At 37.0% G+C, this 27,338-nt stretch overlaps 4 protein-coding genes across 5 annotated transcripts in view; 3 read left to right on the top strand and 1 right to left on the bottom strand.

Annotated features, from left to right (window-relative positions):
• Nucleotides 1-976: 976 nt before the first annotated feature.
• On the bottom strand, nt 977-7,354 carry ulk3 (unc-51 like kinase 3). The gene is made up of 16 exons (XM_055174646.2): nt 7,011-7,354; nt 6,740-6,880; nt 6,540-6,660; nt 6,368-6,463; nt 5,686-5,829; nt 4,875-4,957; nt 4,603-4,758; nt 4,421-4,526; nt 4,304-4,344; nt 3,962-4,064; nt 3,792-3,856; nt 3,632-3,710; nt 2,848-2,888; nt 1,784-1,831; nt 1,641-1,704; nt 977-1,346 (listed from the first exon to the last, which is right to left on the bottom strand). Exons 1-16 carry the CDS (start codon nt 7,107-7,109, stop codon nt 1,330-1,332), a joined length of 1,404 nt encoding a protein of 467 aa, XP_055030621.1. The 5' UTR covers nt 7,110-7,354; the 3' UTR covers nt 977-1,329.
• A 1,497-nt stretch (nt 7,355-8,851) lies between these two features.
• tars3 (threonyl-tRNA synthetase 3) lies at nt 8,852-20,415 on the top strand. 2 transcript variants are annotated; one of them, XM_073853909.1, is made up of 19 exons: nt 8,852-9,358; nt 9,597-9,675; nt 9,813-10,002; nt 10,181-10,301; nt 14,187-14,314; nt 14,398-14,515; nt 14,597-14,661; nt 14,741-14,819; nt 14,969-15,115; nt 16,166-16,264; nt 17,305-17,471; nt 17,648-17,810; nt 17,899-18,036; nt 18,121-18,198; nt 18,280-18,380; nt 18,456-18,560; nt 19,674-19,746; nt 19,834-19,948; nt 20,024-20,415. In XM_073853909.1, the coding sequence occupies exons 1-19, from the start codon at nt 9,053-9,055 to the stop codon at nt 20,170-20,172; spliced, it is 2,421 nt and encodes an 806-aa protein (XP_073710010.1). In that variant the 5' UTR covers nt 8,852-9,052; the 3' UTR covers nt 20,173-20,415. The 2 variants fall into 2 exon arrangements, with proteins under 2 accessions (XP_073710010.1, XP_073710009.1); XM_073853908.1 differs by having other exon boundaries at nt 8,855-9,358; nt 9,594-9,675.
• Nucleotides 20,416-21,162: 747 nt separating this feature from the next.
• tm2d3 (TM2 domain containing 3) lies at nt 21,163-24,959 on the top strand. The gene is made up of 6 exons (XM_073853910.1): nt 21,163-21,315; nt 21,498-21,601; nt 21,691-21,854; nt 22,623-22,797; nt 23,226-23,301; nt 24,108-24,959. Exons 1-6 carry the CDS (start codon nt 21,215-21,217, stop codon nt 24,271-24,273), a joined length of 786 nt encoding a protein of 261 aa, XP_073710011.1. The 5' UTR covers nt 21,163-21,214; the 3' UTR covers nt 24,274-24,959.
• Nucleotides 24,960-25,646: 687 nt separating this feature from the next.
• The window catches only part of LOC129419000 (leucine-rich repeat-containing protein 49), a 35,853-nt gene continuing 34,161 nt past the window's right edge, over nt 25,647-27,338 (top strand). The window contains exon 1 of the mRNA XM_055173978.2: nt 25,647-25,760. The gene's annotated coding sequence lies outside the window, so the exon portion shown is untranslated. The remainder of the gene's footprint in view (nt 25,761-27,338) is intronic.

The raw sequence follows: 27,338 nt of genomic DNA on the forward strand, positions 1-27,338 counted from the left end.
TTTATATAATATATATTATATTTTATATTTAAAATATATTTTGGCCAAGAATTACATTTCTAGGCATATGGTTGTAAAATTAGAAAGGTATTTGTTGCCCTAAAGTACATTTTGAAATATATGTTAATATATGAAGGTTACTTAAAGCTAAATATTTTTTCAAATTCAAAAATATATTTAATAGGCTTGACTACAAAATTTATTTAGCATATTTACCACATATTTTTGGCCAATGAAATGAATTTTTTGCCGGATCATTATCTACTCATTACTACACTGTAACATCAACTATATATTATAAGTTAACAACTCATCTTTAGTCACCATAAATAATAGTAATTTAAAATGAAAAATTAAGGCAACAAAGAATTTTTTACAGTTTCTCCTTTCAAAATATTACTTTACTCATTACTCCCAGCCAACAGTAATGAGTTACACTACTAGTTACATTACACCCAAAACAATAGGTATTTGCATAATTTTTGTAGTCTGTGAATCTATGAATGTTACAGATTAATGAAGATTCTATAATAATCTATAAAAACACTAACACATATATTAAAATCTGCAACAGGGCTCAAGCAGGTGAACCAAACAAACATGCTGGCAGAACCAAAAAGAGCAAACTTCCTGTGTGGTGACAAAAAACTAACCAGACATGTTTTAGATGGTAACTTTAATATTACAATTGTTTTAGTAATTAATTACACTGTGATGTTGTGTTAAGGTTTTTCCACATATCTACAGGAATATTAGTATTATACAGTATGACATTGACTTTGTATATGTTAAGCAGTCTACAAGTTTATACTGATCAAACCTGGTACTTGACCTGAACCGTCGAATAACCACTAGTAGTGTAATATAACAAACTGTGTAAAAGAAAGGAATGCACGACTGTTTGGAAAAATACAAACGCAATGCAGATCAAATATTTCATTTAGATTCTCACATTTATTAAAATCATGTTTTCAAAAAAAAAAAAAAAAGGAAAAATTAATTTAAATATTAAAGGTTAAACATAAGCAAGCATCAGTCAACAGTAAACACACACAGATCAAATCAAAATCACATCTCTCTCTCTCTCTGTCATGAAGTTGTGTTAGATCTGTTGTTTGTGTGTGTGTGATTTTTCATAATTGGAGGTCAGTGTATTAAGAAACTCAAAATCTAATTTCAAAATGAAAAATTAAATAAGATTTAGGATAAATGACAGCCAGATGAACGTCACATTTGATTATTCACACTTGAAGAGATCCAATCAGATTCTGTGAATACTCTGATCATGTGACACGTTACATTCATGTTGATATGACGAGAACCCTCAGCTCACTGTAAACAACATGCTGAAAAAGAGAAAGAGAAAAACATCATCATGTGTGTGTGTCTGAATATTACAACAAATTATTGACAAATTCACAGTCGGTGAATTCATTTATTAAAGAAGAATCATACTATGAAAAAAATAAAATGAATACATGAGTGAATATGACTCTAAAGTTTTAAACAGTAATGTAGATAAATCTGCTGAAAGGTAATCTGGTGCTCGTTTATCAAATAAAAACTCAAAATCACATTTGAAATTCAAGATCAAATCCAGGACTCAATCATAACAGTATAAGAAAAAATATGATACATACAAGATCTCACAGATTCAGCAACGGCATCTTTCTTCAGCGATTCATCCGTCTGAGTTTCTCTCATCTATTAAACACATCAAGCTTTAGAAGATACCAACAAACATTCATCATTAAACATTAACAAACATCACATGACGTTTTACCTTAATCTGTTCTTTCAGATACTCCGCTCGACTCATTAAACTTTTAATCTGAAAGAGAAATTCAAAGCAGATCAGAGAAATACAAAGTTCAACATCACTTTATATATCAGTTACAGTGTTAAACCTGACAGATTGTGCTCGTGTACACATCATGTTAATCTATGGTGACATTTTTTTTTAGCATTGTGGCATTTCAGATCCCAGGTTTTCTAACCAGTTTATAAGGACACAAGGGACAATAAATGATAAAATATTGACTGCAGACACACCTCTTCTATATAAAAAACAAAACAAAAATGTAAAACATTATTCTCTCTCTCTCTCTCAACAGGTATTGTTCAGAATAATGAAAACATGTAACTTGGGATCAGTGTTGGGTAAGTTACTCAAAAAAAGTAATTGATTACTAGTTACTAATTACTAATCTTTAATCATGTAATTAGATTACTGTAAAAAATGACTCTCTCCAAAAAGTATTTAATGACTTATTAATTACTTTATAATCCTATTTAGTAAATGATACAAAGATATAAACCATATAAAAGTACATCAATTATTATTTTTAAGGTCCAATTCTCACTATTAACTAGTTTTGCCTCAATATAGCCCTAATTACTGCTTATTAATACTTAGTAAAGTAGTTGTTAAGTTTAAGTGTTGGTAGAACTGGGTAGATTAAGGATATAGAATAAGGTTTTGCAGAATCAGGCATTAATATGTGCTTTTAAAGTATTAGAAACAGACAATATCTCAGTAATATCAAAGCTAATAACCAACCAGTTAATAGTAAGAATTGTAAACTACACATGAGTGTTACCATTATTCTTATTAACTCACCAAAGTTATTACACTGCTTGGGATAAGCACTTCTTATTGCCTTCCTAAGTCAAATTGCTTTTATTGCTTCTTAATCTTTGTAAGTCGCTTTGGATAAAAGCGTCTGCTAAATGTAAATATGATAATGTTCAAAGATTTCAAATTAGAAAAACTAGTTAGAGTTTTGTTAAATTGTTTAGATATATTTAGCATTTCCTCTGAAGTGATGCTCATAGTTGATTTCTCACCTCACTGTGTAGTAAATCTCTCCGCCGGCCCTGACCTTCAGCTGACAGAAAGAGAAACATTATTGATTATTTCTCTGTTTAAACGATTCTAACGGTTAGGGTTAGGTTATTCAAACACACATTGACAATCAGAGGCTCTCTGTGCTTTTAAACTAAAGTTATTAAAGTCACATTGAAGTTTGTAGGTTTAAAACAAACCTTAGGATTTCAGTATAACGCCTGTGCTAACAGTTTAAAGAATATAGAGCGATTGTGTTTTGATATTCGCAGTTCTGGCGTTACTGCTGTGACAGATCAACAGAGAGAGCAAAACAGCCAAATAAAAAACTCAAATCCAGCAGAGATCTGGAGGAGTTTTTGGAAAGAGGCGGGAGCAGAGCCTTGAGCACTTTAACAGATAAGACTTTCAGTATTTAATAACATTGAGAAATGAAGAGAGCTGTCGTGAATGAGATCCAGATGGCAGAGATCAAACCACACACGCTGTACTGGCATCATCTCATCTCATCTGGACGTCTCGCTGCTCTTCTCTTAACTTCCAGGAGAATATAAAGAAGTGGATTTCTACATTTTACAGAAACACATGGTACATCAGGGTGTTGCTATGTGGTATTTATGGATTTAATAGGTGATTGACAGGTCTTTAATAATCAGCATCTCTCCTGTATGAGATCATCAACTGGCGTCACGCTCTACACGTCTGACAGAATAAACACAACACTCGATGACATCAGAGACTCGGAGAGATGAATCGCATTCATACGATGAGTTATGAATCTCTCACCCGCGAGAGCCAGAAGCATTTCTCCTAAACTCTGCTGATATAAATCAAGAGTTTCACAATCTTCAGCTCCGCTCTCCTCCTGTCAACACAGACATCACAACTCCATTACCCATAATGCAACACTGCAGCTCAGATGAGACGTTCACATCCAAACAGTTACCAGGGCAACAGCAGAGGATGCCAACTCCAGAGCAGCCAATAAACGCGGCTGATTTCTGGACATTTCTGTGAAGGAGTGAAAATGTTTGCCATTACAATAAGAAGCTTGAGACACAACTGTGTGTTGTTGTTGTTGTGTGCTGGTTGTTAGCATTGTGTTACCGGTTATACCTATTAATATGTTCCTGGTTGACTTTGCTTCCTCAAAACTGATCTTGTTGTCTGATCTGACCAAAGCTTTGAGTTCCTCGGCCCGAGAAACATACTGATTCACCTGAGAGAAAAACAACAGTCTGATTTACAGATATTAAAGCGTGTGTGTGTGTGTCTGTATGATCAGAATTGAAGGCTTTCTTTTATAAACATCCTCAGAATCCATCAGCATTGGGTTTCATTCTTATGAGAATCTCACAGGAAAAACAAACATACAGATATGTGTTTCATAAGAGTTTAAACAGAATCAACTTTCTGAATCGTGTCATGTAATGAATGTTTGTATGATTTGAGATTCACCTTTTGTCTGAGAGCTTCTTTTCTCTGTCTGTCTGTTTCATCTGAAGAAATACAGCTCATTATTGAATCAGAAGACATGAATAATAACTAACAGAGACTCTGTAGTTTGAATCTTACAGTGAATCGCAGGAACAAAGTGTTCAAGTGCACTACAGTAAAGAGACAACGCTGCACTTCTCTCTCCATCCTGATCCTTCTGAACCGCCTCTAACACCAGAGCTTTCTAGAAATACACACATGAAGAGAAGATCATACACCAGAGTACCGCAACAATAACACACAGACACACACAGACTCACTGCTTTTTGAAGGCTCTCTGCACTGGGCATGTGCTCCAGATCTACAAATGGATGGAGGAAAAACTCATCAAATGTGATGCGAGCGTCTGGATGTCTCTCTAGCAGCCGCAGCAGCAGATCTCTGCAGTCGGGAGAAACTTTCACTCCAGATGGCAGCTACACAAACACACACACAACACAACGCACATTAACTCAGTATGTCTACATCTCAGCTCACATCAGACATAGAGATGATATTTATAACTGTGGTTATGTTTAGATGTCAGTTTCACCTCAACTGGTTTCTCACTGCGGATTTTCTCCTCCAGTTCAGCAAATGAACGAGATGCAAACGGAGCTCGTCCGAATAAAGCCTCTGTGTTTACACACACACATATACAGATACACAAACACACAACTGGTCAGTTCATCTACAGGTGTGACATGAGTAGAGATGTCACAATGATTAAATATTTGTCTCATCGCAATAGTTTGAACTCATCGCAATGATTTCTGATCACCGCAATGATTGCAAAACACAAAGAGGAGCTGCAGCGCCTATATAAATGAGACGGTATCAGTTGGCGCACCTTAACTGACAGTGTAACGCGAAAGCCATTCAATACAGTTGAAAAAACATAATTTAAAGAAGTTTGCTGCAAAACTTTGATAAGCAGTTTGAACTGCCAGGTAAAACGTACTTTTCCAAAACAGCAATTACAAATTTAGGAAAGCCACTACAGACATTTGGTCCATTACTAATATGACCTTAGTAGAATTGGCCTCGATTTAAGACCTATTTTGATTGCATTTTTATTTTCAGTTTATTTTTCAAACTTTATTGTGTTTATTTCTTATCAAGAATTTTCAGTTTTCGAAAGATATATTCATTAAATAATTACTTTTTCAATATGTATTTATGTGTATTAATATTTACTGCCAGGTTAGGGTTAGGGTTAGAAAAAAACATGTATAAGAATTAAATGTCAAAGCTTTAAAACAGACAATTAATCGTCATCGTCACAATTTGTTAGACAATTAACCGTCAGCCAAATTTCATAATCGTGACAGCCCTAGACATGAGAATGTCTGTCTGTCTCTCACCATATAGAATGACCCCGACAGACCACAGATCAACTCGAGCATCATAATGTCGTCTGCACAACATCTCTGGAGCCATGTAGAGCGGAGAACCTCGTAACACCTGCTGTTCATCCCACGGGGACATGTACTGAGCAAAACCAAAATCTACAATGACAGTAAGATTGGCATGATCAGTGGCGTTTGCTATGACATCACTAATGTTCACACCCCTTCTGTGAATGACATCATATGTGATAAATGTCCTGGTGTTGAGGAGAGGTGTGATCTCATAGAAAGCACAGAACTTAAAGGAGCATTTCACCTGTAGAAACATGAATCTTTATTGAAAGTGCGTCATATTTGTAGTTGAAATGTAACATACATTTCGAATTTGCTGTCTATTTGACTGAGAAAAGGGGTGTTTGTAGTCTCACTCCCTCAACAAAGATATTGGACTTCCTGCTTTCAATGATGCAAAAATATGATTTTTACATCATTGAAAGAACGAAGTCCAACACTGAAATCTGTATTTCTCCTGTCTCAGCGGCAACTGAGAAAATTATGCATGACCATTCAAAAACATGACTGGGGTTCTAACTATACAAACCTTAATGCAAATGGGTGAAGTCTCCCTTTAAGTATCATATAGCGACTCTTTTAACTCTCCACAGATATGAAACTGTATATGAGAGTAAAGTTGCACCTGCGAGCTTCAAGATGTTTCCACTGAGCAGAATGTTCTGAGGTTTGAGATCCAGATGAGAGATGTTCTTCTCATGAAGAAACTGAAGAGCACACGCTAAACACAAGACAAACATCATCACATGTTTACTGTCAGTCTATAAGTATGAAAGCTTTGGTGTTTGTTTCAGTACCGATCTGTTGAAGACAACGGCGGGCGACTCTCTCCGGGAGAATCCTGCGAGTGCGAATGAAACGTGACAGATCTCCTCCTGAACACCACTCCAGAATCAAGTAAATATTATCACTGTCCCACTACAGACACAGAAAACAAAGCAAAGCATTAACAGAAAGCATCGTGATGAATAAACTGCATGAGCTGTCGGTTCAGTACTTGGAAATCTCTGAGCTGCACAATGTGTGGATGCCGAATCGTCTTTAGGATCTCAATCTCTGTCAGCAGATTCTCCATTGAGCTTTTATTCAGACTTTTCTTACTGACCACCTTCACAGCCACAGCCTCCCTGCTGTCAGTCTGCAAACAAACAAATGCTTAATAAACAACCTGTCAGCCATAAACAAACACATGAACACTCAAACAAACAATGTGACACAAACAAGGATAACAAGAAAAAACACTATTTATAATCGGAATCATCGCTTGCCTTTCTGAAAGCTTTATAAACTGTCGCATATGTGCCGCTTCCCAGCTTCTCGGTGAGAATAAAATCTTTGAGCTTCGGCGGAGCGAAACCCGCAGCCATAACGAACCGAACCGAACCAGTCCGACATCAAACAAATCAATCAATAAACAGCTAAAGTGATCCTCGGTGAGAAGTACAACATTAGTACATTTTTTAGAAACATTATCTCTGAGTAAACCTCACACTGCTGACATTTTACAAACAGCGTAGATCGTTCCACATTTATTCAATATCAAATAAACGTGTTTACACACTAGGCGCAGCGATATGTTTACTTCCGCGTGGTGACGTCACGCACCAGCGCGCTGACATCACTGAGCGCCCCCTGCCGACGCGATACGATACTGCGAAAGCATTTCAGAAGGAGTCGATTTCTTTTCTCAGGGCATAAGTAGGATCAAATGTATTTTAAATGTTATACATTTAAACAATATTGCCCACAACTGTGCTTTGATGTTTTCATGTATTATAAGGCATCTAGCAAAATACACGAGGGAATAATATAGTATATGGTACTACATAGCATAGCGACATCATATAGAATAATATTAAGTCAAAATATCCCATCCAGTGCAAGAGTAATATTGTATTAAATTATGTTATTTGTACTGATTTTATAAAACATGTTGTTTTTGTAAAAGGTGTCTTGTAAATGTTTTGCTCTTTATAGACGTTGTATTATTTTTCCAGAGGAGAAATAAATATATTATTTTGAAAAGGTTTTTTTTACTTCAACTTTACAAACAATCAAGGAATATGATTACAACAATGAATATAGCATTGTTGAGCATACCAGTCATTGGAAATTACAAAAATACTAAATAAGAGCACAAACTCAACAGTGAACAAATTATAGTAAAAATATTCGAAAGGCTTACTTAAATTGGCTTGTATTCATCAAAAAGTAAAATCAATTCAAGGGCTTTCATATTATTAACCAATTTTCTGGATTTGAAATGTTGTATTTTTGTTCTTGTGTGTATGATTTGATATCAAATGCGTTTGTCGTGCCTGCTCGGCAGGTGGCGCTATGACATTTGTGATGACACGTCACATACCGTGGGCGGTGTTTAGTGCCATTATTGTGTGACAGGCATAGATATGTATAAAGGCTAGATGGCTCGTCCGCGCTGCTGGCCAATGGAGTGCAACGTCCGCATTTTGGCGGCCATCTTAGGACAGGGCGCTCGCTCACTCGTAGCATTGAGTTTTAATGATGCAGGTACTTTTAAATGACCATAACTTGCTTAATTTTTTACCGATTTTCAAACGGTTTGGTTTGTTATAAATGTCAAAGATGTACCTATGACACTGTATACCTATACTAAAGATAAAAAATAAATTCATGAAACATGTTAAAGCATCCAGAATTATAGCCACGATAATAACGTTTGTAAAAATCCAAACCGTTTGAAAATCGGCAGAAAACCGAGCAAGCCACGGTCACCCAAAAGCACCTGCACCATTAAACTCAATGCCACGAGTGAGCGAGCGCCCCGCCGCAAGACGGCCGCCAGGTGATGCCGTTAGGGACTCCGCCTTGAGCCATCTAGCCTTTATACATATCTATGGTGACAGGTGCAATGGATACAAAAAATCTAAAATTATTATGTTCAAGATTTGCATTAAGTGTTATGTTCGGCTTAATATCTAGTCAAGTTTTCTGTGTCATTATTCGGGTGTAAATGATTTTCCAGGCCGATTCTAAAGATCCTCATTTGTTGTCATGTTCAACCCGTTACTTTTCTCATCGCTGTTCAGGATGAACCAATCATAACCGACTGTGATTAACAAATAGTGATGTTTATTTGATTCATTTATACAAATTGTGTTTACTTTATAACCAAATGAGAATTTATTTATAAGGTGTAAAACCTTTTATTTTATTATGGTGAATCATTTACTTGAAGAAATCATTCGTTCGTCTCTACAGGAAGGAGATCTCACTGTGTAAAGAGAGACGGTACCGTTTACCGGTCACTCGATCCTACGGCGCTTTAAAGATGGCGGAGCGCATGGCCGCACGCTTGGCCGCTCAGGAGGAGCAGATCGCGGCGTTGAGTCATGAGATCAGCCGCCTGCAGGACGGGCTCACGGACGGGTTCGACTTCAGCACTCTGGCCAGCGGCTCGAACCTGGACGCGTTGCGCACCGAGAACGAGAAACTTAAATACCGGCTGCTGCACCTCCGGCGGGGCCTCCGATCCGAGCAGGAGCTGAAGGAGCAGAACAAGAACCAGAACCAGAGGAGAACACAAGACACAAACCAAAACAAACCCGAGGAACCAAAGGAGAAGATTCGTTCAAAGGTGAAACTTACACTGATCTTAGACCGGCTCATTGTCAGAGAAACATAAAAACTGCTATGTAAATGTGATATTAATTCATAATTATATTTGGAGTAGGAAATACAAGAGCAAATAAATATCCAAAATGCATTTGAAATGTTGCACATTTCTGATAGATAGATAGATAGATGGATATATAGATGGATATGTAGATAGATAGCATGATCACACCTGTGCTTTCATTCATGTCTTATAGCAGAAAGTGACGTCATCAAAAGTAAAATCACCGGACAGTCAAGAGATTAACAAGAAGAAGGATGGAGTGAAGTCATCAGGAGAGTTAATCTTCATATATCTTTCACGTGTGTCTGTGATTTGGTTGCTCTCTGGTTGCATCAGCAGCATTCATGTGATCCTCACAGCTGCTGTCTGATTCTAGATCAGATCTGAATGTTTCACTCACTCCTCTGTTCTCAGTTAAACCCTTGGCCTGGTTTTATCTCCGAGCGTCTGGAGCTCTATGAGCAGCTGAAGACGGAGAGCGACTCTATTCTGGCTGAACGAGCGGCGGGCGGGAAACCCATCACCATTCAGCTTCCTGATGGACAGACTGTGCCGGCCACAGCCTGGGTGAGCAGCCCGTATCAGATCGCCTGCAACATCAGGTGAGGACTTACTTCATCTCTTTAAAGAGTCATCGTAACACATTTCTAACTTTGTGTCATTTGTTGTCTGTATGTTTATGTGATGTCGCAGTTAGCTGGAAAGTTTTTATATTTTCTATCAGTTTTGTGATTTGTCCAGTAAAGAGTAACTATATAAGTGTATATGATGGTGTTGCAGTCAGGGTCTTGCAGATAACTGTGTGATTGCCCGGGTGAATGGAGAACTTTGGGATCTGGACAGACCTCTGGAGACCGACTGCAGTCTGGAGCTTCTGCGCTTTGACCATGAGGACGCTCAGGCTGTGAGTTATAACAGTTTAAACAGTTTAAAGAGATGAAGTCCCTGTTTGAAATGATTCTTTGATTCATGCAAGTTGCTTTCGATAAAAATGTCAACACTGATCACTATAATGATGGTTTGTTGAAATGGAAACTCAACTGTGATGTCAATTTTCTATCTCTCTCGCTCTCTTTCGTACAAATAGTGCAATGATGAAGTAGAAAGTTACAGCAATAAAATTAAAGATTAAGAACAAAAAAGCTAAACACACAAATTAAATAACAGAATAAAGCAGTAATATACATTAAAGGATTAGTCAATTTTCTTTAAAAAATCCAGATAATTTACTCACCAGCATGTCATCCAAAATGTTGATGTCTTTCTTTGTTCAGTCGAGAAGAAATTATGTTTTTTTTTTTTTAGGAAAACATTCCAGGATTTTTCTCATTTTAGTCCATGGGCCCAGGCCAAAATTTTCACTAATCGGTACCACCCAAGGTGGCAAATTCTAGTTTGATTTTTGTTTAAGTCCATATCTCTAGATGATATTTCAACATGATAACCTTTTGTAAGTGGTAGCTTTGTCACAGAAATCAGCCTTCAATGACACTAACTGTTGAGCCAAATAATTAAGTCATTTTACTTTATTTGAACAGAACATGTCATACAAAAAAAAAAAAACTAAATAATTCTACATTGTTCATGAACTTATTTGGTCATTGCAAACTGTTTCTGTTTATTCATCATCATCGTCATCATCATATGAAGAGGTTCGTTGCAAAACAAGATAACTCAGTTTTTAACATTTTTGTCAAAATATGTTTATTATTATGTTATCATGTTATTATTTTGTTTTATGGTGCTACTTAGCTGTATTTTTTAAGTCATGAAGGTTTAAATCAAAACAAACCAACTGCAGTTGAATTGATATTAATTGGAATGCACGACCAAAAAACGAGATTTCTGAAAAATAAAAAAACGGAGTTATCTCGTTTTGCAACGAAACTCTTCATATTCAACCAGTTTCATGACATCAGTATCCTCCTCCCTCTAATTGCTGCAGGGTTGTAGCTTGCACATTTCTGTGCACTTTAATTTATTGGCAAGACAGGAACAGTCAGGAAGCTTGCAGGTCCGTGAACACTTGCAGGCTATAGGCTCCAGAACAGCCATTGGTGCTGGTGGTCCCCGCATCCAGTCTAACATTAGCATACCTGTACAAATAAGTGGGAGATATTTCTCATCCATTTCAGTGAGGTGTCCAAATGTCTAGAAATGAACTATACATATTATACGATTTTATTATTAGTTATAGGAAAATGTAATTATTGTATCCTGTAGAAAGGAGGCATGATCAGTATCAATCGTCTGTATAACAGAAGAATTGGCACATTCTCCTGCATTGTAAATGGGAAGTACCATCTCTACTGCTTCAATACTTCTCTTCTTGGTTTTGGGGATGCAAGGCAAAGCTCTGGTCTCTGCAGGATGATCAGCAGTAGGTTTTGTTTGCACAGCAACTCCATTCACTCTATGAGATGTCGCTTCACCACTGATTGTCTCCTCTAGTCTCTCTATACAGTATAGTCCCATGCCAATGTTGTGAACAGACCAGGCTTGATGTTTTGTGGTAGTGGGATGGCATCTCCACTTGTTGCTTGCTTCTGAAAGGCAAAGGGCTGTGTCATTTTTTTCTCCCTGAGAATATGTTTCTTTGTAGAAGATGCCACTTGTGTTACACCACATTCTGCCATTTCTGTCACCAGTTTAGAGGTCAGGTCTGTGAATGGTACCACTGTAGGATGTTCAATCAGTCCTTCCATAATGTATTCAAAAACTTTATAAAGCGCCATTCTTTCTGCTGCTTCATAATGACATTCTGCTTGGTCCAAGTTAATTTCACCTTTGTCTGTATTTGGTTCCTTTGTGTACACCCTGTAGCAGGATCTGTGATAATGACCTTCAGCTGCTACTAGTTCACGGCTGACTATAGCTAGCATTCTGTTGTCACATTTCCTGACACCCGCTCCATCTCTGCATCTCCACACACTCATCAATCTTTTCTTGTATAAAACAGGTATCAAATGAAAAAGTGTGGACCTACTTCACAGTGACACAAGTATCTTGCTTGTAGAACAAAGATGGTCTGAGTAATCTTGATTTGAAAATGCATCAAATTAAACAAAGTTGCAATAATTGGTAATTTCTTCACTCATTAAAACACTGCTGAGTCATACTGAATAAGTCGCAAAGTGCTAGTAGGCTACAAGGGTAACACACATCAAAATAAACAGTAGGACTCGCCTTTTCATGATTACATGGCTTACATGTACAATGAAGTATGGTGGAGTTATCTGAAACTTTTGAAATTAGCACCAGTCGTTGTTATTGGATAATATACAATTTTCATATACAGTACATACTACATACATATTTTTTCAACTTGCTAGGTCATGGATTGTCCCACCCTCATGGTTCTGATATCACCAGATTACAGACAGTCTTGTCTATCCATATCTGAAATGATATCCCCCCACACCAATATCTTTTGAGATAAGATTTACAAATATAACAATTTAAAAGATGCTTTCTTTAATATGAAGCTTAATATAAAACTTACACAACCAATATCATGTCAAATGATGGCAGATCTGGACACCCTTGACTGTCCTGAAAAAATTAACATACAGCATGTATGGCTACCTCTTACATTAGACCTGCTGTGCAGATACTGTAGGATTATACTGGCAAAAATAATGATTGTTCCAAAAGATTAGTAAAGCTACTCATTTAAAATGGTTATCATGTTTCAAAGTACTTATATGGACTCTACAAACAAACTGGTACCAAATATATTTTGCCACCTTAAGTGGTACCAAATTCTGGCTTGGCCCATGGACTATTTTAATGGACTTTAATGGACCCCAAAACTTAAGAGTTGTGGTTTAAAAGTGCATATTTTTTTATTTTTCTAGTCAAATATGACAATGGTTTCGCTAGATAAGACCCTTTACGCCTCGTTTGGGATCTTTAAAGTTCTTTGAAACAGCAATTTTAAACTGCATTAAAACTGTTACGTGTTGGGGTCCATTAAAGTCCATTAAAATGAGAAAAATCCTGGAATGTTTTTCTCAAAAAACATTATTTTTTCTCGACCGAACAAAGAAAGACATCAACATTTTGGATGACATGGTGGTGAGTAAATTATCTGGATTTTTTAAAGAAAATGGACTAATCCTTTAAGTTTCTACATATAATGGAGATATTAAAGGGATAGTTCATCCCAAAATAAAATTCTGTCATCATTCACTCACTCTCATGTTGATACAAACCCACATACCTTTCGTTGTTTTGATGAACACAAAGGAAGATATTTTTAGAAATGTTTGTAACCAAACCCTTCTTGGACCCCTTTCACCTCCATTGTAGGAAAAATGAATACTATGGAAGTAAATGGGGTCCACAAACGGTTTGGTTACAAACATTTCTCAAAATATCTTCCTTGTGTTCATCAGAACAAAGAAATTTATACAGATTTGTTACAACATGAGGGTGAGTAAATCATGACAGTATTTTCATTTTGGGGGTGAACTATCCCTTTAAGTCAGGTTAGCTTGATTTCGCTCTCTCTCTCTCTCTCTCTCCGTGGTTAGATGCAGATTAAGGGGCGGTGTTATTATAATAAGATCCCCTTCTGACATCACAAGGGGAGCCAAATTTCAATGAGCTGTTTTTTTCACATTCTTGCAGAGAATGGTTTACCAAAACTAAGTTACTGGGTTGATCTTTTTCACATTTACTAGGTTGATAAAAGCACTGGAGACCCAGTTATAGCACTTAAACATGGAAAAAGTCAGATTTTCATGATGTGTCCACTTTAACAGATTGTCTTTTCCATTCTCAGGCTGTGTATTGGCATTCCAGCGCTCATATCCTGGGAGAAGCCATGGAGCGTTTCTACGGCGGATGTCTCTGTTACGGTCCACCAATCGAGAACGGCTTCTACTACGACATGTTCCTGGATGGGCAAAAGTTAGTCAGCGTGATTGCAGGGCTATGCTTTGTGTCTGTATGATCGGTCATGTTGTCAAACGTTTCTGTTTGTTTCCTCACAGAGGAGTGTCGAGCACTGAGTTCAGTAATCTGGAGAACATCTGTAAAGCCATCGTGAAGGACAAACAGACATTTGAGAGACTGGAAGTCAGTAAGGAAACCCTGCTGGAGATGTTTAAGGTGAGACATCAGTCATTCAAAGATTTAAGTTATTTGATCTAGGTGCTTAAGTAAACATCTATTTTATTTGTTTTTTTGTAGTACAACAAGTTCAAATGTCGCATTCTGAATGAGAAGGTGTCTACACCCACCACGACTGTGTACAGGTAACACATGACGCTTTATTCCTCGACTCTGCTGAAAATCTTCGTTCTTCTCGCAGAATTCAGTCTCTGTCTCTTATAGGTGCGGCCCTTTGATTGATCTGTGTCGAGGGCCACATGTACGACACACAGGGAAAATTAAAGCTATGAAGATCTATAAGGTAACACATTTCATCCCTGAGCTTTATGTTTGATGTAAAGCATTATTGTATTGTGCCAGCACTTGTGTATGAGCAGTAATTCATCTAAGAAATATAAATCCACACGTATGAAATATTAGCAGTTCAATGAACTAATCACTGCTGTTCAGAATTCATCTACATACTGGGAAGGTCGTGCGGATATGGAGACTCTTCAGCGGATCTACGGAATCTCTTTTCCTGACAGCAAAATGCTAAAGGAATGGGAACGCTTTCAAGAGGAGGCCAAAAACAGAGACCACCGCAAAATTGGGAAGGTATGTGATAAATCAGGGTCATGAACCTTTTTGTGAGCAATGGATAAAACAATCTGGAGGGCTACGTTTTGATATAGTCTACTCAAAAAATCTTTTACTTGTTGATGTGCTTTTTTGTTGTTTATTGTTAACATGCATAAAGAAGCCAAGCTAATAAAAAAATAGTAGGGGTGTAACGATGTTTTGCGATACACACTATAATTCCTGTCTGTATCGCAAAGGTGATATTATGCATGCACAGCTCTCTCATGTACTACGGCTCTGTGATTAGTAGGAAGTCATTATCAGTCTAATATCACTGTGAGTTTGAGATGTTTATAACATGACCACTTGAGTGACAGGTGAACTGCCACTGCTGTCACTTCCGTCGAGCTAGGTGGGCGTGGTTTCAGCAACCAGCCACCTCAGCTTCACCCATGCCCCGCCTCCCATTTTGGTTATCCGTGAGTTATGCATAGCCCAAGATGGCGACGGCAGGCACTGCATACTATTGGCTTTAAAAAAACCTATGGGTGACGTCACGGACACTACGTCCATCTTTTTTAGAGTCTATGATCATTACGCCCCTAAAAATATGTAATAGATCAATATTACAATTGAGGCTATTAATAGACTTTGACGGGCAACTCTGAGACCGCTGTGATAAATGATCTGAGCTGATCCGAGTCACCATCACTTTTAAACAGAAAGACTTAAGAAGGGTTTATCTGTGTGCCAGAAACAGTGAAGTGTGAAAGCGGCTCTTTAAGAGTTTTTCTCACCTTCAGTGAGGAGCAGGTGGTGGTGGTGATGACCATCCTGTCCTGTTGAGATCCGACTGATCGCTCCTAATTAGCCACGAAACTCAAATAGATTCTGCTGTAAACCATCATTGCTTGGATTCAGTCTGTTCTGCATATTACAATCATACTGTATGATTTATCCCACATAATCTCACAGACGTGCAGTAATTCCAATAATCCTCTTGTGCTCATTTGAGAACAGTTTGTCAGATTAGATGATGTGTCACTTCTTTAGATGTAATTGTCTCTCTATCTCTCTTAATTGTAGGATCAGGAACTTTTCTTCTTCCATGATCTGAGTCCAGGCAGTTGCTTCTTTCTCCCGCGAGGAGCTTACATCTACAACACACTGACAGAGTTTATCAGGGTAACATCACTTTCACAGATCCTTACACTGAAGAACATGTTTACGTCACCAACCTTCAAATGAAAGACAGCATGAAATAATATTGTGCACAAAGAAAATGATGCATGTTTGTAGGATCATACATCATGACAGTATTTGATTGTTGTAGTATCACCATTCAGGGTAAAGACAAACGGGAGGTCTAAAAGTATTTTACAGCCATTGAGAAGTTATCTCGTCAATTAAGAGAAAAGCTTCCCTGCCAATGATGAGTTTTTACTACAGTCCATATTTCCACTATTATCCACTAGGTGGCGCTCTTATAAACACTTAAACATCAATTGATCCAAAAACAGTCAAAACACTGTGTATGTTTTAATAATAACACAACATTTTGTGTTTTTGATAAAAACCTACCCATATTTGAGAGGTAATCAAAAAAGAACAAATAAAGATGTGATAAAAAGTAGAGCTGTCAAAAGATTAATCATGATGAATTGCATGCAAAATAAAAGTTTGTTTTTGCATAATATATATGGGTGTAATTTTGTATATATAAATGCACACACATACCTGTATGTATTTAAGAAACATATAATATTTTGATATTTTGATATGTTTTATTTTTATATAAACATTTAAAAATGTATAAATTAATAACATGTTTTTTATTTCTTAAATGTATGTGTGTGCTTTATATATAAATAATAATTACACGCAATCCACATGCAAATATATTATGCAAACACAAACTTTTATTTTGTAATCGCGATTAATCTTTTGACAGCCCTAACAAAAGTTTTCTTTTTGTTTGAAAGCAGAAGGTCTGTACTTTGATTTGATATATTGTATGTTTATATATTTAGAGAAGAAAGGAAGGCATTGAACTTTTTGAAATTCATAAAAAATGCTGGTGCTGGCTGGTAACTTAAAAAAAATGCGTGCATGGAAATAGTTAATAGTCTTAAAGAAAGACTTGATTTCTTTAAGCAGATGATAATTTTTTTATACCTTTGTATTGTTGTGAGATTCAGTCAGTTTTTTGTGTGATGGTTGTACAGGAGGAGTACTGCAGACGAGGCTTTCAGGAGGTGGCCTCTCCAAACATCTATAACAGTAAACTGTGGGAGACGTCCGGTCACTGGCAGCACTACAGTGATAACATGTTCTCCTTCCCTGTTGAGCAGGACGTCTTTGCTTTGAAACCCATGAACTGCCCTGGACACTGGTAAATCCACCTGACATAGTGTACTCCAAAATAAAAATCCCATCAGTATGATCCGCATACACTTGACTATCCCGTAATCTTGGCATTTCACTATTTTACTTTGTTCAACATTGTTTTCAGTACTTTCTTAAAATAAACCTCTTTATGATAAATATATAATATTTCGTCTAAAACAGTCTGATGTTTGGTCATCGACCGCGCTCCTGGCGTGAACTGCCGCTCAGATTTGCTGACTTTGGTGTCCTGCATCGCAACGAGCTGTCGGGAACTCTGACGGGACTCACTAGAGTCCGACGCTTCCAGCAGGATGATGCTCATATATTTTGCACTATGGATCAGGTGAACGGCACTTAATCTGTCGGTGGTCCGCTGGCTCGGCATCACTGCCTTACAAGAAACTTACTCTTCCCTCCTTTTTGTGATTCAGATCGAGTCAGAAATGAAGGGCTGTCTGGATTTCTTGCGCTGTGTCTATGATGTGTTCGGATTTTCCTTTCAACTGCATCTCTCCACGCGTCCGGAGAAGTTCCTGGGAGACATCGCTGTGTGGAACCAGGCTGAAAAGGTACAGGGATTTATTTATTTTATTTTTCTCTGAGGATGAGCGATAAAACTTGTCTGGTATTAACTCGAGTTGTATGTTTCACAGCAACTTGAGAACAGCCTGAATGAGTTTGGTGAGCCATGGAAGCTAAATCCAGGTGATGGAGCTTTTTATGGACCTAAGGTGAGACCTGTAATTCTGTTCATACGATCTCCAGCAAACTCTGTCCTGTCTGAATCCTCTCGCTTAATTCTTACATCTTAGATTGACATTAAGATTAAAGATGCCATCGGTCGATATCACCAGTGTGCCACTATTCAACTAGACTTCCAGTTACCCATACGCTTCAATCTGGTCTACGTGGGGTAAGTGCGGCTCAAAGGTCGATGCAATGAGTGAAATGGCATTAAAATCACTTTCATCTGTTTCCATCATTACAGGAAAGATGGAGATGATAAAGCACGGCCGGTGATCATTCACAGAGCTATTCTGGGTTCAGTAGAGAGAATGATCGCCATACTCACAGAAAACTACGCTGGGAAATGGTATGACTGACACATCACTGGGCTTAATGCACCTGAATCAGGCATTTATATCATTTAGCATTTATTTATGGGCACCAATTTTTTTTAAAGGACACAGTGTGCACAGCTCACAGAAATTTGTGCATGCACAGACATATAATATTTATTTTAAGAGCGCTTTTTCATGGCACTCCCACTTACATTTCTAACAATCTGAGCCCTCCTGCCTTCATGTGAAAACCACCAGAATAAATGTGTTGACTAAATTTTATGTTAAATTCTTTTATCAAATAATTAAATCTGTATAATGATGTATTGGCATCATATTTGCATCTGAGATTTTTGTTTATTTCCGTTCTGTTTAAAGCCATTAATCCATTTGCACAACCACTGCGTTATGTTAGAAAATGAATGTCATTTTAAATCCATAAGGTATAAAAAACAATAAAAATAACATAATTGATTCATGTGATTGATTTTAATGTTCAAAGCTGCGAAAGCAATAATGCGTAATCTATACTTACACTTAAAAAAAAAGAAAATATTAAAAACTAAAAATACGTTCCTATATAATAATTATTTATGTGATTCTGTGCCCCTGTGATCTCTGGCATTGTACCAAGTTAAATCAAGAAATCTACTTATATAACATCGAGACATTTTCGTACATTTTCATACATTTTCTACAAAGCACATTACCGTACAGGGTTTTGAAAATTCATTAGATAGCAAAATGCAGCAGCAAGGAGCCTGCGACCGTGCTCAGATGCTGATGACGTCTGCGACTGCACTGTTGGTACTGCACTGTTGCATCTGCAGCGCCTTCCACATGAATAAAGTAACATGTAACACAAATAAAAGCCTTTAAATAGCAAAAATCTTTGAAAGTGACAAGGTTGCAGCAGAGATTTGATAATATTTTCCACACAAAACTGACTAAGGGACGTTTCTTTGATTTGAAGGTTGCGTGCAAAATCCATTTGGCTCAAAAAATGGGGGTCACACCTCTGACTGTGAGCTCATGGTTTTAAACCCTTATCTTTGACACTTCAAATATAACTGGGCTGTTTTCTGTAACACAAAGCTCACAGCATGAATATGTTTAGATCTGATCGTGTCTCCTCTTTCTCTCAGGCCACTGTGGTTGTCTCCACGCCAAGTGATGGTGGTGCCCGTCAATCCATCTCTTGAAGAATACGCCAAACAGGTCTGACGTGCTGCACTGAGCTCTACTGTGTTGCCTTTTTCTGAAGGAAAGATGATGTTAAGATGGTTTTGGGATTTTCTTCTGCAGGTGTGTAAGCGTTTCGTCGAATCCGGTTTCATGGCCGATGCTGATCTGGATTCCAGTTGCCTTCTGAACAAGAAAATTCGCAACGCACAGCTGTCGCAGTATAATTTTATCTTGGGTAAGAAGATCAGTTTTATTATGAATGGGTTTATTCACATCATTATGGTCTGATATATGTCTGCTTGTTTTACAGTGGTGGGTGAGAAGGAACGACTGACTAACAGCGTGAACGTGCGCACCAGAGACAATAAAGTCCATGGCGAGCTGACGGTGGATGAGGTGATGGCCAGATTGACTTTGCTGAAACAGTCCAGGTGTAGGAATGCTGAAGAAGTCTTCTGAACCGTAGCGTAGCTGTCAGCTCTGAGTCTTTATTCAGCTGAGGAGAAAATCAGATGCAAGTTTGAGATGGCGAGTGGGAAGAACAAATATTAAAGGTCACGAGTAATGAAGGGATGGAGAGCAGTTTGATTCTGTAGTGTGAGCTCTCGGCTTAATGTCAAATGAAAAGTACTTCAGAAGGTCTAAATGGTGATGTCGGTTTTTGTGTGAAAATGCTTAGAATAAAGACTGTTTAAAACTGCCCATATATTTGTATCTGTTTTCTTTTTGAATTCTTAATTTCATTATAGAAATTTTTATTGGCTGGAAGACATCATATCTCTAACTGTAGTTTCTGCTAATATTTCAGATTTTGAAAATGACTGTATAATATTTTAAAAACGTTTTATCTTAGAATAGTTTGAGAAAATTTTAGAATATTTGCTTCGTAACTTCATTGTAATCCTTACAAAACATTATGTGTTGGCACTGGGGTACAGTAATGGTATCACAATAGTATCAGGCATTAATATGTGCTTTTTAAGTATTAATAAACAGCCAATATCTCAATAATGTTAATGCTAATAACCAACCAGTTAATGGTAATGATGAGAATCTACATTAAAGTGTTACTATTATTCTCATTAACTCACTAAAGAATTTAAAGTGAGAAGGGTACATAAAAACGTGCATTATATATATACATGTATTATATTACTGGAAGAATAAGAGTAATCCCTTTCTTTACATTTTTAAGGGGAAATAATTAAATAATAAAAAAAAAACAGGTACACCCAATCATACACTTAAAACTATGTACAGTCAGTGGTACTATTCCTTTATTGTAATTTATTAAGTTAATTTAGTACCCAAGTGTGTTTTGGTTTCATATCACCATAATAATTTTACATTTATTTTTTTATTTCAGTTTTATAAAAATATTAATGCTAAATAATTAAACATATCAGATTTATTGGGACTTTTATTGTGAAGTATTTAGCCAAGCGGAAGTTCAGGTCAGAGGAGCGTAAACGGAAGTTCAGGTGGGAATCGGGGGCTCGGGATGGCTGTGAGCGGGTTTAAACGGCTTTTTGAAGGCGGACGGAACATCATGCGCTCGTATCTGATGATAGTTGTGCTTCTGTTGGACATTTACTGTAGATGTGTCATCGGTAAGACTGCACGTTCGGTTCTGATCTCATGTTACAACACAAAAACTGACGCATGTTTAGAAATGTTATCCACAACGTAACACAACTATTGGGTGTTTTCATTCACACGAACTTGACTGTAACAACAATATTACGCTAAATCAATCTCATTACATCATGTTCCCCTGAATCTGTTGTCATCGGGTATCTGAGTTCTCCTCATGTGGGTCAGGATCCGCCATACACAGCCCAGCAGAAGCCTGTGATGAGCAGCCCGGTGGCTCTGACAGCGTCATCGGGTGAGACTCGATCCCTCACACTTGATCCCAGCAGCTGCATTATAAACACTGCGTCACACTCTGTATGATTGATTTGTGTGTTTGTTTAGTGCTGTCAGAGGTCAATAAAGAAAACTACACAGCGAGATGTCCGAGTGATGGTTTGTGTACTAAACTCCCTGCTGAATGTATCAGCTGCTCATATCAGCACAACTGCACTTACGGCCAACCTACAAACTACAGCTGCACCACCAAACCAAACATTCGCTGTGTGGTGAGACACACTCTTGCTTTAATGTTTTTGACATTTCTGCATGCACCCTGTGTTTGTGTGTGCAAAAGTATAAAGTTTATTGACCCAGGCAATAGAAATCAGACATTATCTTTTTATTTTTAACTAGTTAAAGGTGGGGTGTATGATTTTTGAGAAACACTTTGAAAAAGCGAGGGGCCAGGTACCAAAACACTTCTAGCCAATCAGCAGTAAGGGGCGTGTCTACTAACCAACATCGTTGCCTGGGTTGCGTATGTGTGGGGCGGGTCTATCAAAAGAAGGTCCCGATTCTATTGGGGTAGGGATGTGTTTGTTTCGGCTTTCAGAGGTCATGCACCCCGCCTTTAAACTTCATGTTTAATTTGTTTCTATTCTGAGATTGTTTAAAGGGGAAATTTCACACGACTTTTAAGATGTACAATAAATCATATGTGAGTACATACGTGAAGTTTTAGTTCAAAATACCCCACAGATAATTTACAATAACATGTTAAAATTGACACTTTGTAGGTGTGAGCAAAAATGTGCTGGTTTGTGGATGTGTCATTTTAAATGCAAATGAGCTGATATCTGCACTAAATGGCAGTGCCGTGGTTGGATAGTGCAGATTAAGGGGCGGTATTATTATAATAAGATCCCCTTATAAGACAAATTTCAATGAGCTATTTTTTCCACATGCTTGCAATAACATTTTTATGTTATTCAATACAACAAAGAGCTGAAATCTGATGTTTGTGAAGACATATGTGTGTGTTTGTGTGTTTTCAGAATGAATCAGGTGAACATCAGCAGAACTTCACTTTGACTGTGGACTGTCGGTTCTGCTGGCAGTTGGATTCGTCTCAGTATCGTTGCTCTCACTCCACTAGCTGTATGACGGTCTCATGTCCACGCCGACGATATAATGCTACATGTGAAGTTCTGGAACACGTGCACTGTTTGGGTACGCATGACAGTCGTATTAATATTTATTTTCTTCACTTTAATTTGACATCACAGTTAAAGCAATAGTGCACTCAGATAGTTTAGATCCAAAACCCTCTAAGTGCGTTTTTTAATCTGGCTCTTATGTTTAGGTTTTGTAATTTCACTTTAATGGCAGTGAAAAAGTTTGAAGTGTCTTATTTTAACACGTGTCACTTAAGTCATTTAACAAATTTTGCTGCAAACCCTTTGCTGGCCGGTGTGCCGTTTAATGGATTCTGCAAAAATCTGAATACAGGATTATGCGGATTTGAAGTGAAATCATTTGATGAACGTTATTTTGTTTTTTAATTGGCATCCTCCAATATTTTTCTCTTTGTTTGTTAGATTAGACAAATGCTTGACTATGTTTGGAAGACCCAGTGTTGTGTGTTATTGTGTTCACAGGTAAGCGAGTGTTTCAGAAGCGTTTGTTTTGTAACTGGACTGGAGGATATAAATGGTCAACAGCTCTTGCGCTCAGGTGATTTTACATTCAGACTCTTTATTCATCGATGTCTTTATCGGGGATCCGAACCCACAACATTTGCGCTGCTAACGCAATGCTCTACCAGTTGAGCTACAGAAACACCTCACAGCATTGAGTGTTTTTTTGTGTAAAAATGATATTAATAATGACTTAAATTCATATAGTGGTGATTTTGAAATGAATGTGTCTATATATGATGCATAAATTTATTGGTATTTTCTACAATGTGGTATAAATGTTTACATGCAAGTCAAAGCCTTATATGATTTCTTCCCTGTTTGAAAATATACAGCTGCACAACACGCGAGCTCATTGGAAAGCTTATGCCTGACCTCAGTGTACATTACTGACAGAGCTTCTGTTGCAAACAAGGACGATCATATCAGACACTACCGATACAGTAGAGACGCTATTGTTTCATCCTGTATCCCACTCGGATAAAATACAAATATATTACCAAAACTCAATATATTGCTTTGCTCAGCCTAAGTATCCAGTATGGTCTGATTAAGGTTGTTTTGTTGAAGTCTACACAACAGGGTCAAGACAAAACATTAGCTGTGAAATATGAATGTGGGATAAAGATTATGTGACCTTTCTATGGCTGTATCATGTTAAAGTGCTCAGGATGTATCTTAGTGTTTCTGTTTTCGGTTTACTCTCTATAGCTATAAATATGATCTCAAATCCTGCTCTATATAATTCAGTACTGCTTTGAATAATAAAGAATGTTGCACATATTTCACAGTTGTGTATCTGTTGTTTAAAGCTTCTTTTCTCATGTTGCTGTATTTCCACAGCATTACTCTGGGTGGGTTCGGTGCGGACCGCTTCTATCTGGGTCAGTGGAGAGAAGGTTTGGGGAAGCTCTTCAGCTTTGGTGGTCTGGGTATCTGGACCCTGATTGATGTTTTGCTGATAGGAGTGGGTTACGTGGGTCCGGCCGATGGATCTCTGTACATCTGAGGTCTTCAGCAGGGTTGTGGGCTAGAGATTGAATGACTCTGTTATCCCAGATCTTCATCCTGATTAGCACATGTTGCTGTCCAAACTCCCACAGCGTTTGATTCCCATCTGCTCTGAATGTGTGTTCATGTGTCCAACAGCATGTCTGAGAAACATCACCCTCACACACAAACACACACACACACGTCTCCTCTGAGCTGATGATGATGATGATAAAGATAAAGAAAAGCAAGTTCTAGAGATGTAAATTCTATTGAAGATAGTCAGGATGGGGAAGTCTGAAGAGACTAACGTGTACATTTTGTATCTGAATGATGTAAGAAATAATCTGTGAACAGGTGTAATATTTATGTTGTGTATATATATGTTTATATATGTTACTGATGGTGACGTACTGCAGTCTGAAAGAAACTATTCTCTTCTCACAGATTGTTTTAATGTTACAGAACCAATGCGATCTTAACTGATCAATAAACTTGTTTTGGTGACTTTGAATTTATTATGAGTTGTGCATTACATGGTAAGGATCAGTGGTTGATATGTGGTTAAGATGACTGACTGACTGTGTAGTATCAACAGATGATTTTTTTTTCAAGGTCCTGGTCACTGTAAGCATTTATTTTCTAATGGCTGACTTCTGTTATAACTATTTGTTAAATAAAAGAAGTTATGAAAACAATGAATAATGTAGGCTTCAGCAGTATTTTACTACAGTATTTGACCGCTATTTCTTAGTTCCTCATGTATTTCCGTGTAAAGCTCGCTTTTATTACAGTCTGATGCAACCACATACAACAAAAAATATATATTTTTAAATATAATTTTAAAATTTCAAAGAATAAAAAATATATCTACTGAACTATATTTTGAAATATAGCATTTATATTCACGTTACATTTGGAAGAAAAACTTTGTATGTTACAAACATGTAAACACAACTGGTTTGAAAAGATCAAAATTAAATATATTTTTAAATGCAAAAATATACTTCATACATACATATACATTTTATACTTTAATAGAAACTTTTATAAATTGACCAAGAAAAATATATTTTTGCCGTATGGATAGTTAAATTAGAAATGTATTTGTTGCCCCTGAAATACATTTTGAAATATGTTAATATATGAAAGTTAAAACTTAATATATTTTTTTAATTAAAAAAAGCTTTACTTTCTACAAACTGTATTTAGCACATATTTAAAACATTTTTGGCCAGAGACTCGTGTCTGTAATTAAAGCTTTAATGTGTGTTTTGTTTTTCGTCGTTTATCATTAGCTGTGTGTGACCTCGCGCAGCACTGCGCAGACTGATGGTTGTATGACATCATAGTATCGCGATAGCGGATTGACAAGCACTGCGGGAGACACAAAACGGCAACAACATGACTGCCGGGAGAAAACGACGCGTGTTTTTAAATGAGTACGTTATCATCCACATTTATTTGTTATACTCTCTTCAGACATCACATCAAGGGCTCTAAAGAGTGAGTAGTGCTGCTCATGATCCTCATTATATCACACCAACCGTCAGCGGTGAGACACAGACAGCTCTTCAGTTATGAAATATAAAATGTCACTGGGGAGAAATCTTTATTTATAGTCGACTATAACTATATCATATGGGTTCATCATAAATCAGCTTATTTCTTTTTTTAAGAATATTTCAGTGTCTTAGATCAGGGGTTCCCAAACCTTTTTCATTTCAGGACCACTAGAGAGCTATCTTAGGAAGACACCATAATTTTTCCCAATCCCATTCAGTTTACTCTTCTTGTGATTGTATGAATGAAATGTGTTTATTTGCAGTATCTAATCAGTAAATACTATACTATATTTTGTGTCATTCACCACCAGGGTTGGGGAAAGTTGCTTTTAAAAAAAGTAACTAATTGCGTTACTTAGTTTCTTTTCATGGAAAGTAATGCTTGCGTTACTTTTAAGTTACTTTTGCATTACTTTTTCTTGGCTGAGGCTTGATCTCTTTCAGGCCTTGCAGGTGTGTTTGTGACTGAAAAGTTCTGCATTCAGAAACTGAATATTTCCATCATAAAAATGTCAAGCTCTGGCCTGCCATCTCCATTTCTGACTCAAACTGCTCCCGCTCAGGCGCACAGAGCATTAATATATTAAGTTTAATTCAGTACATTATTTTATTTTTAAATTGAATTAATTAAACTAAAAAATAACATAACTTGCATTACTTTTTTGAAAATATTAAATATTATTGTGTACATTTATAAAGTAAAGCGTTACTTTACTCGTTACTTCAGAAAAGTTATATTATTATGTAATGCGCATTACTTGTAATGTGTTACTCCAACACTGTTCCACAACATCCAACGTTGTGTAACCCGCTTACCACTGACCCACAAAATAAATAAAAATGAAGTGTACTTGGATGTACTGAAAATACACTTTAATACTTTTGTAGTAAATTGCTACTTTTATGCTAAATAATAATAATAGTATAAAAGTTATATACTACAAATATCGTAATTAAAGTATACAGTAGTTCCACTTCAGTAATGCCTTGAAAAAGTCATCTAAATACCAGAAATACTTGATATTGGATTTTAGTGTATTGAAATAAATTATATTTATATCTCAAAATAGCAGTTGAGTTCACTTGGATGTTCTAAAAGTAGTAATGACATTGAAATGAATTTATCTGTGAACCTCATTATTTAAAAGAAAATCATGTGCTCTCATTATCACAAATTACACACAAATCGGCATTATATACGTAGATGCCTCATATAGACTGATGCTGCCCATTGGAGCTGACGTTTCAGCGCGGCTGCCATCTTGTATGGGTCCCCAATGCCCCCCCCTGCATTTATTTCTACTAAGGAAGGTGTAGGAGGCATCTACGTATATTATGTCTATGCTTAAAACGATCTCTCTTTACATCCGGTCATGTGGTATTGCGATTAGCAAATAGCAACATGACCCAACTTTGATCCAATTAATTAATCAATTAATTCTTGATAGACAAATTGAAGTCCTGCCCTACCTTTATACATTTCAAAAGCCATTTAACTCGAATACTGTACTTCACCATT

This window comes from Misgurnus anguillicaudatus, chromosome 15 (assembly GCF_027580225.2).
Source record: "Misgurnus anguillicaudatus chromosome 15, ASM2758022v2, whole genome shotgun sequence".
Classification (NCBI taxonomy): domain Eukaryota; kingdom Metazoa; phylum Chordata; class Actinopteri; order Cypriniformes; family Cobitidae; genus Misgurnus; species Misgurnus anguillicaudatus.

Bases quoted from the DNA above. Each gene is read 5' to 3' on its own strand.
- ulk3 (XM_055174646.2), bottom strand. From the start codon at position 7,109: ATGGCTGCGGGTTTCGCTCCGCCGAAGCTCAAAGATTTTATTCTCACC. The intron at 5,830-6,367 runs GTGCAACTTTAC...CTGTCATTGTAG, and splicing joins AAACATCTTGAAGCTCGCAG to ATTTTGGTTTTGCTCAGTAC. The intron at 4,759-4,874 runs GTGAAACTGACA...GTGTTTGTGTAG, and splicing joins GCAGTGAGAAACCAGTTGAG to CTGCCATCTGGAGTGAAAGT.
- tars3 (XM_073853908.1), top strand. From the start codon at position 9,053: ATGGCGGAGCGCATGGCCGCACGCTTGGCCGCTCAGGAGGAGCAGATC. The intron at 18,037-18,120 runs GTACAGGGATTT...TATGTTTCACAG, and splicing joins TGTGGAACCAGGCTGAAAAG to CAACTTGAGAACAGCCTGAA. The intron at 19,949-20,023 runs GTAAGAAGATCA...CTTGTTTTACAG, and splicing joins GCAGTATAATTTTATCTTGG to TGGTGGGTGAGAAGGAACGA.
- tm2d3 (XM_073853910.1), top strand. From the start codon at position 21,215: ATGGCTGTGAGCGGGTTTAAACGGCTTTTTGAAGGCGGACGGAACATC. The intron at 21,316-21,497 runs TGTCATCGGTAA...CCCTGAATCTGT, and splicing joins TTGGACATTTACTGTAGATG to TGTCATCGGGTATCTGAGTT. The intron at 22,798-23,225 runs GTACGCATGACA...TTGTGTTCACAG, and splicing joins GGAACACGTGCACTGTTTGG to GTAAGCGAGTGTTTCAGAAG.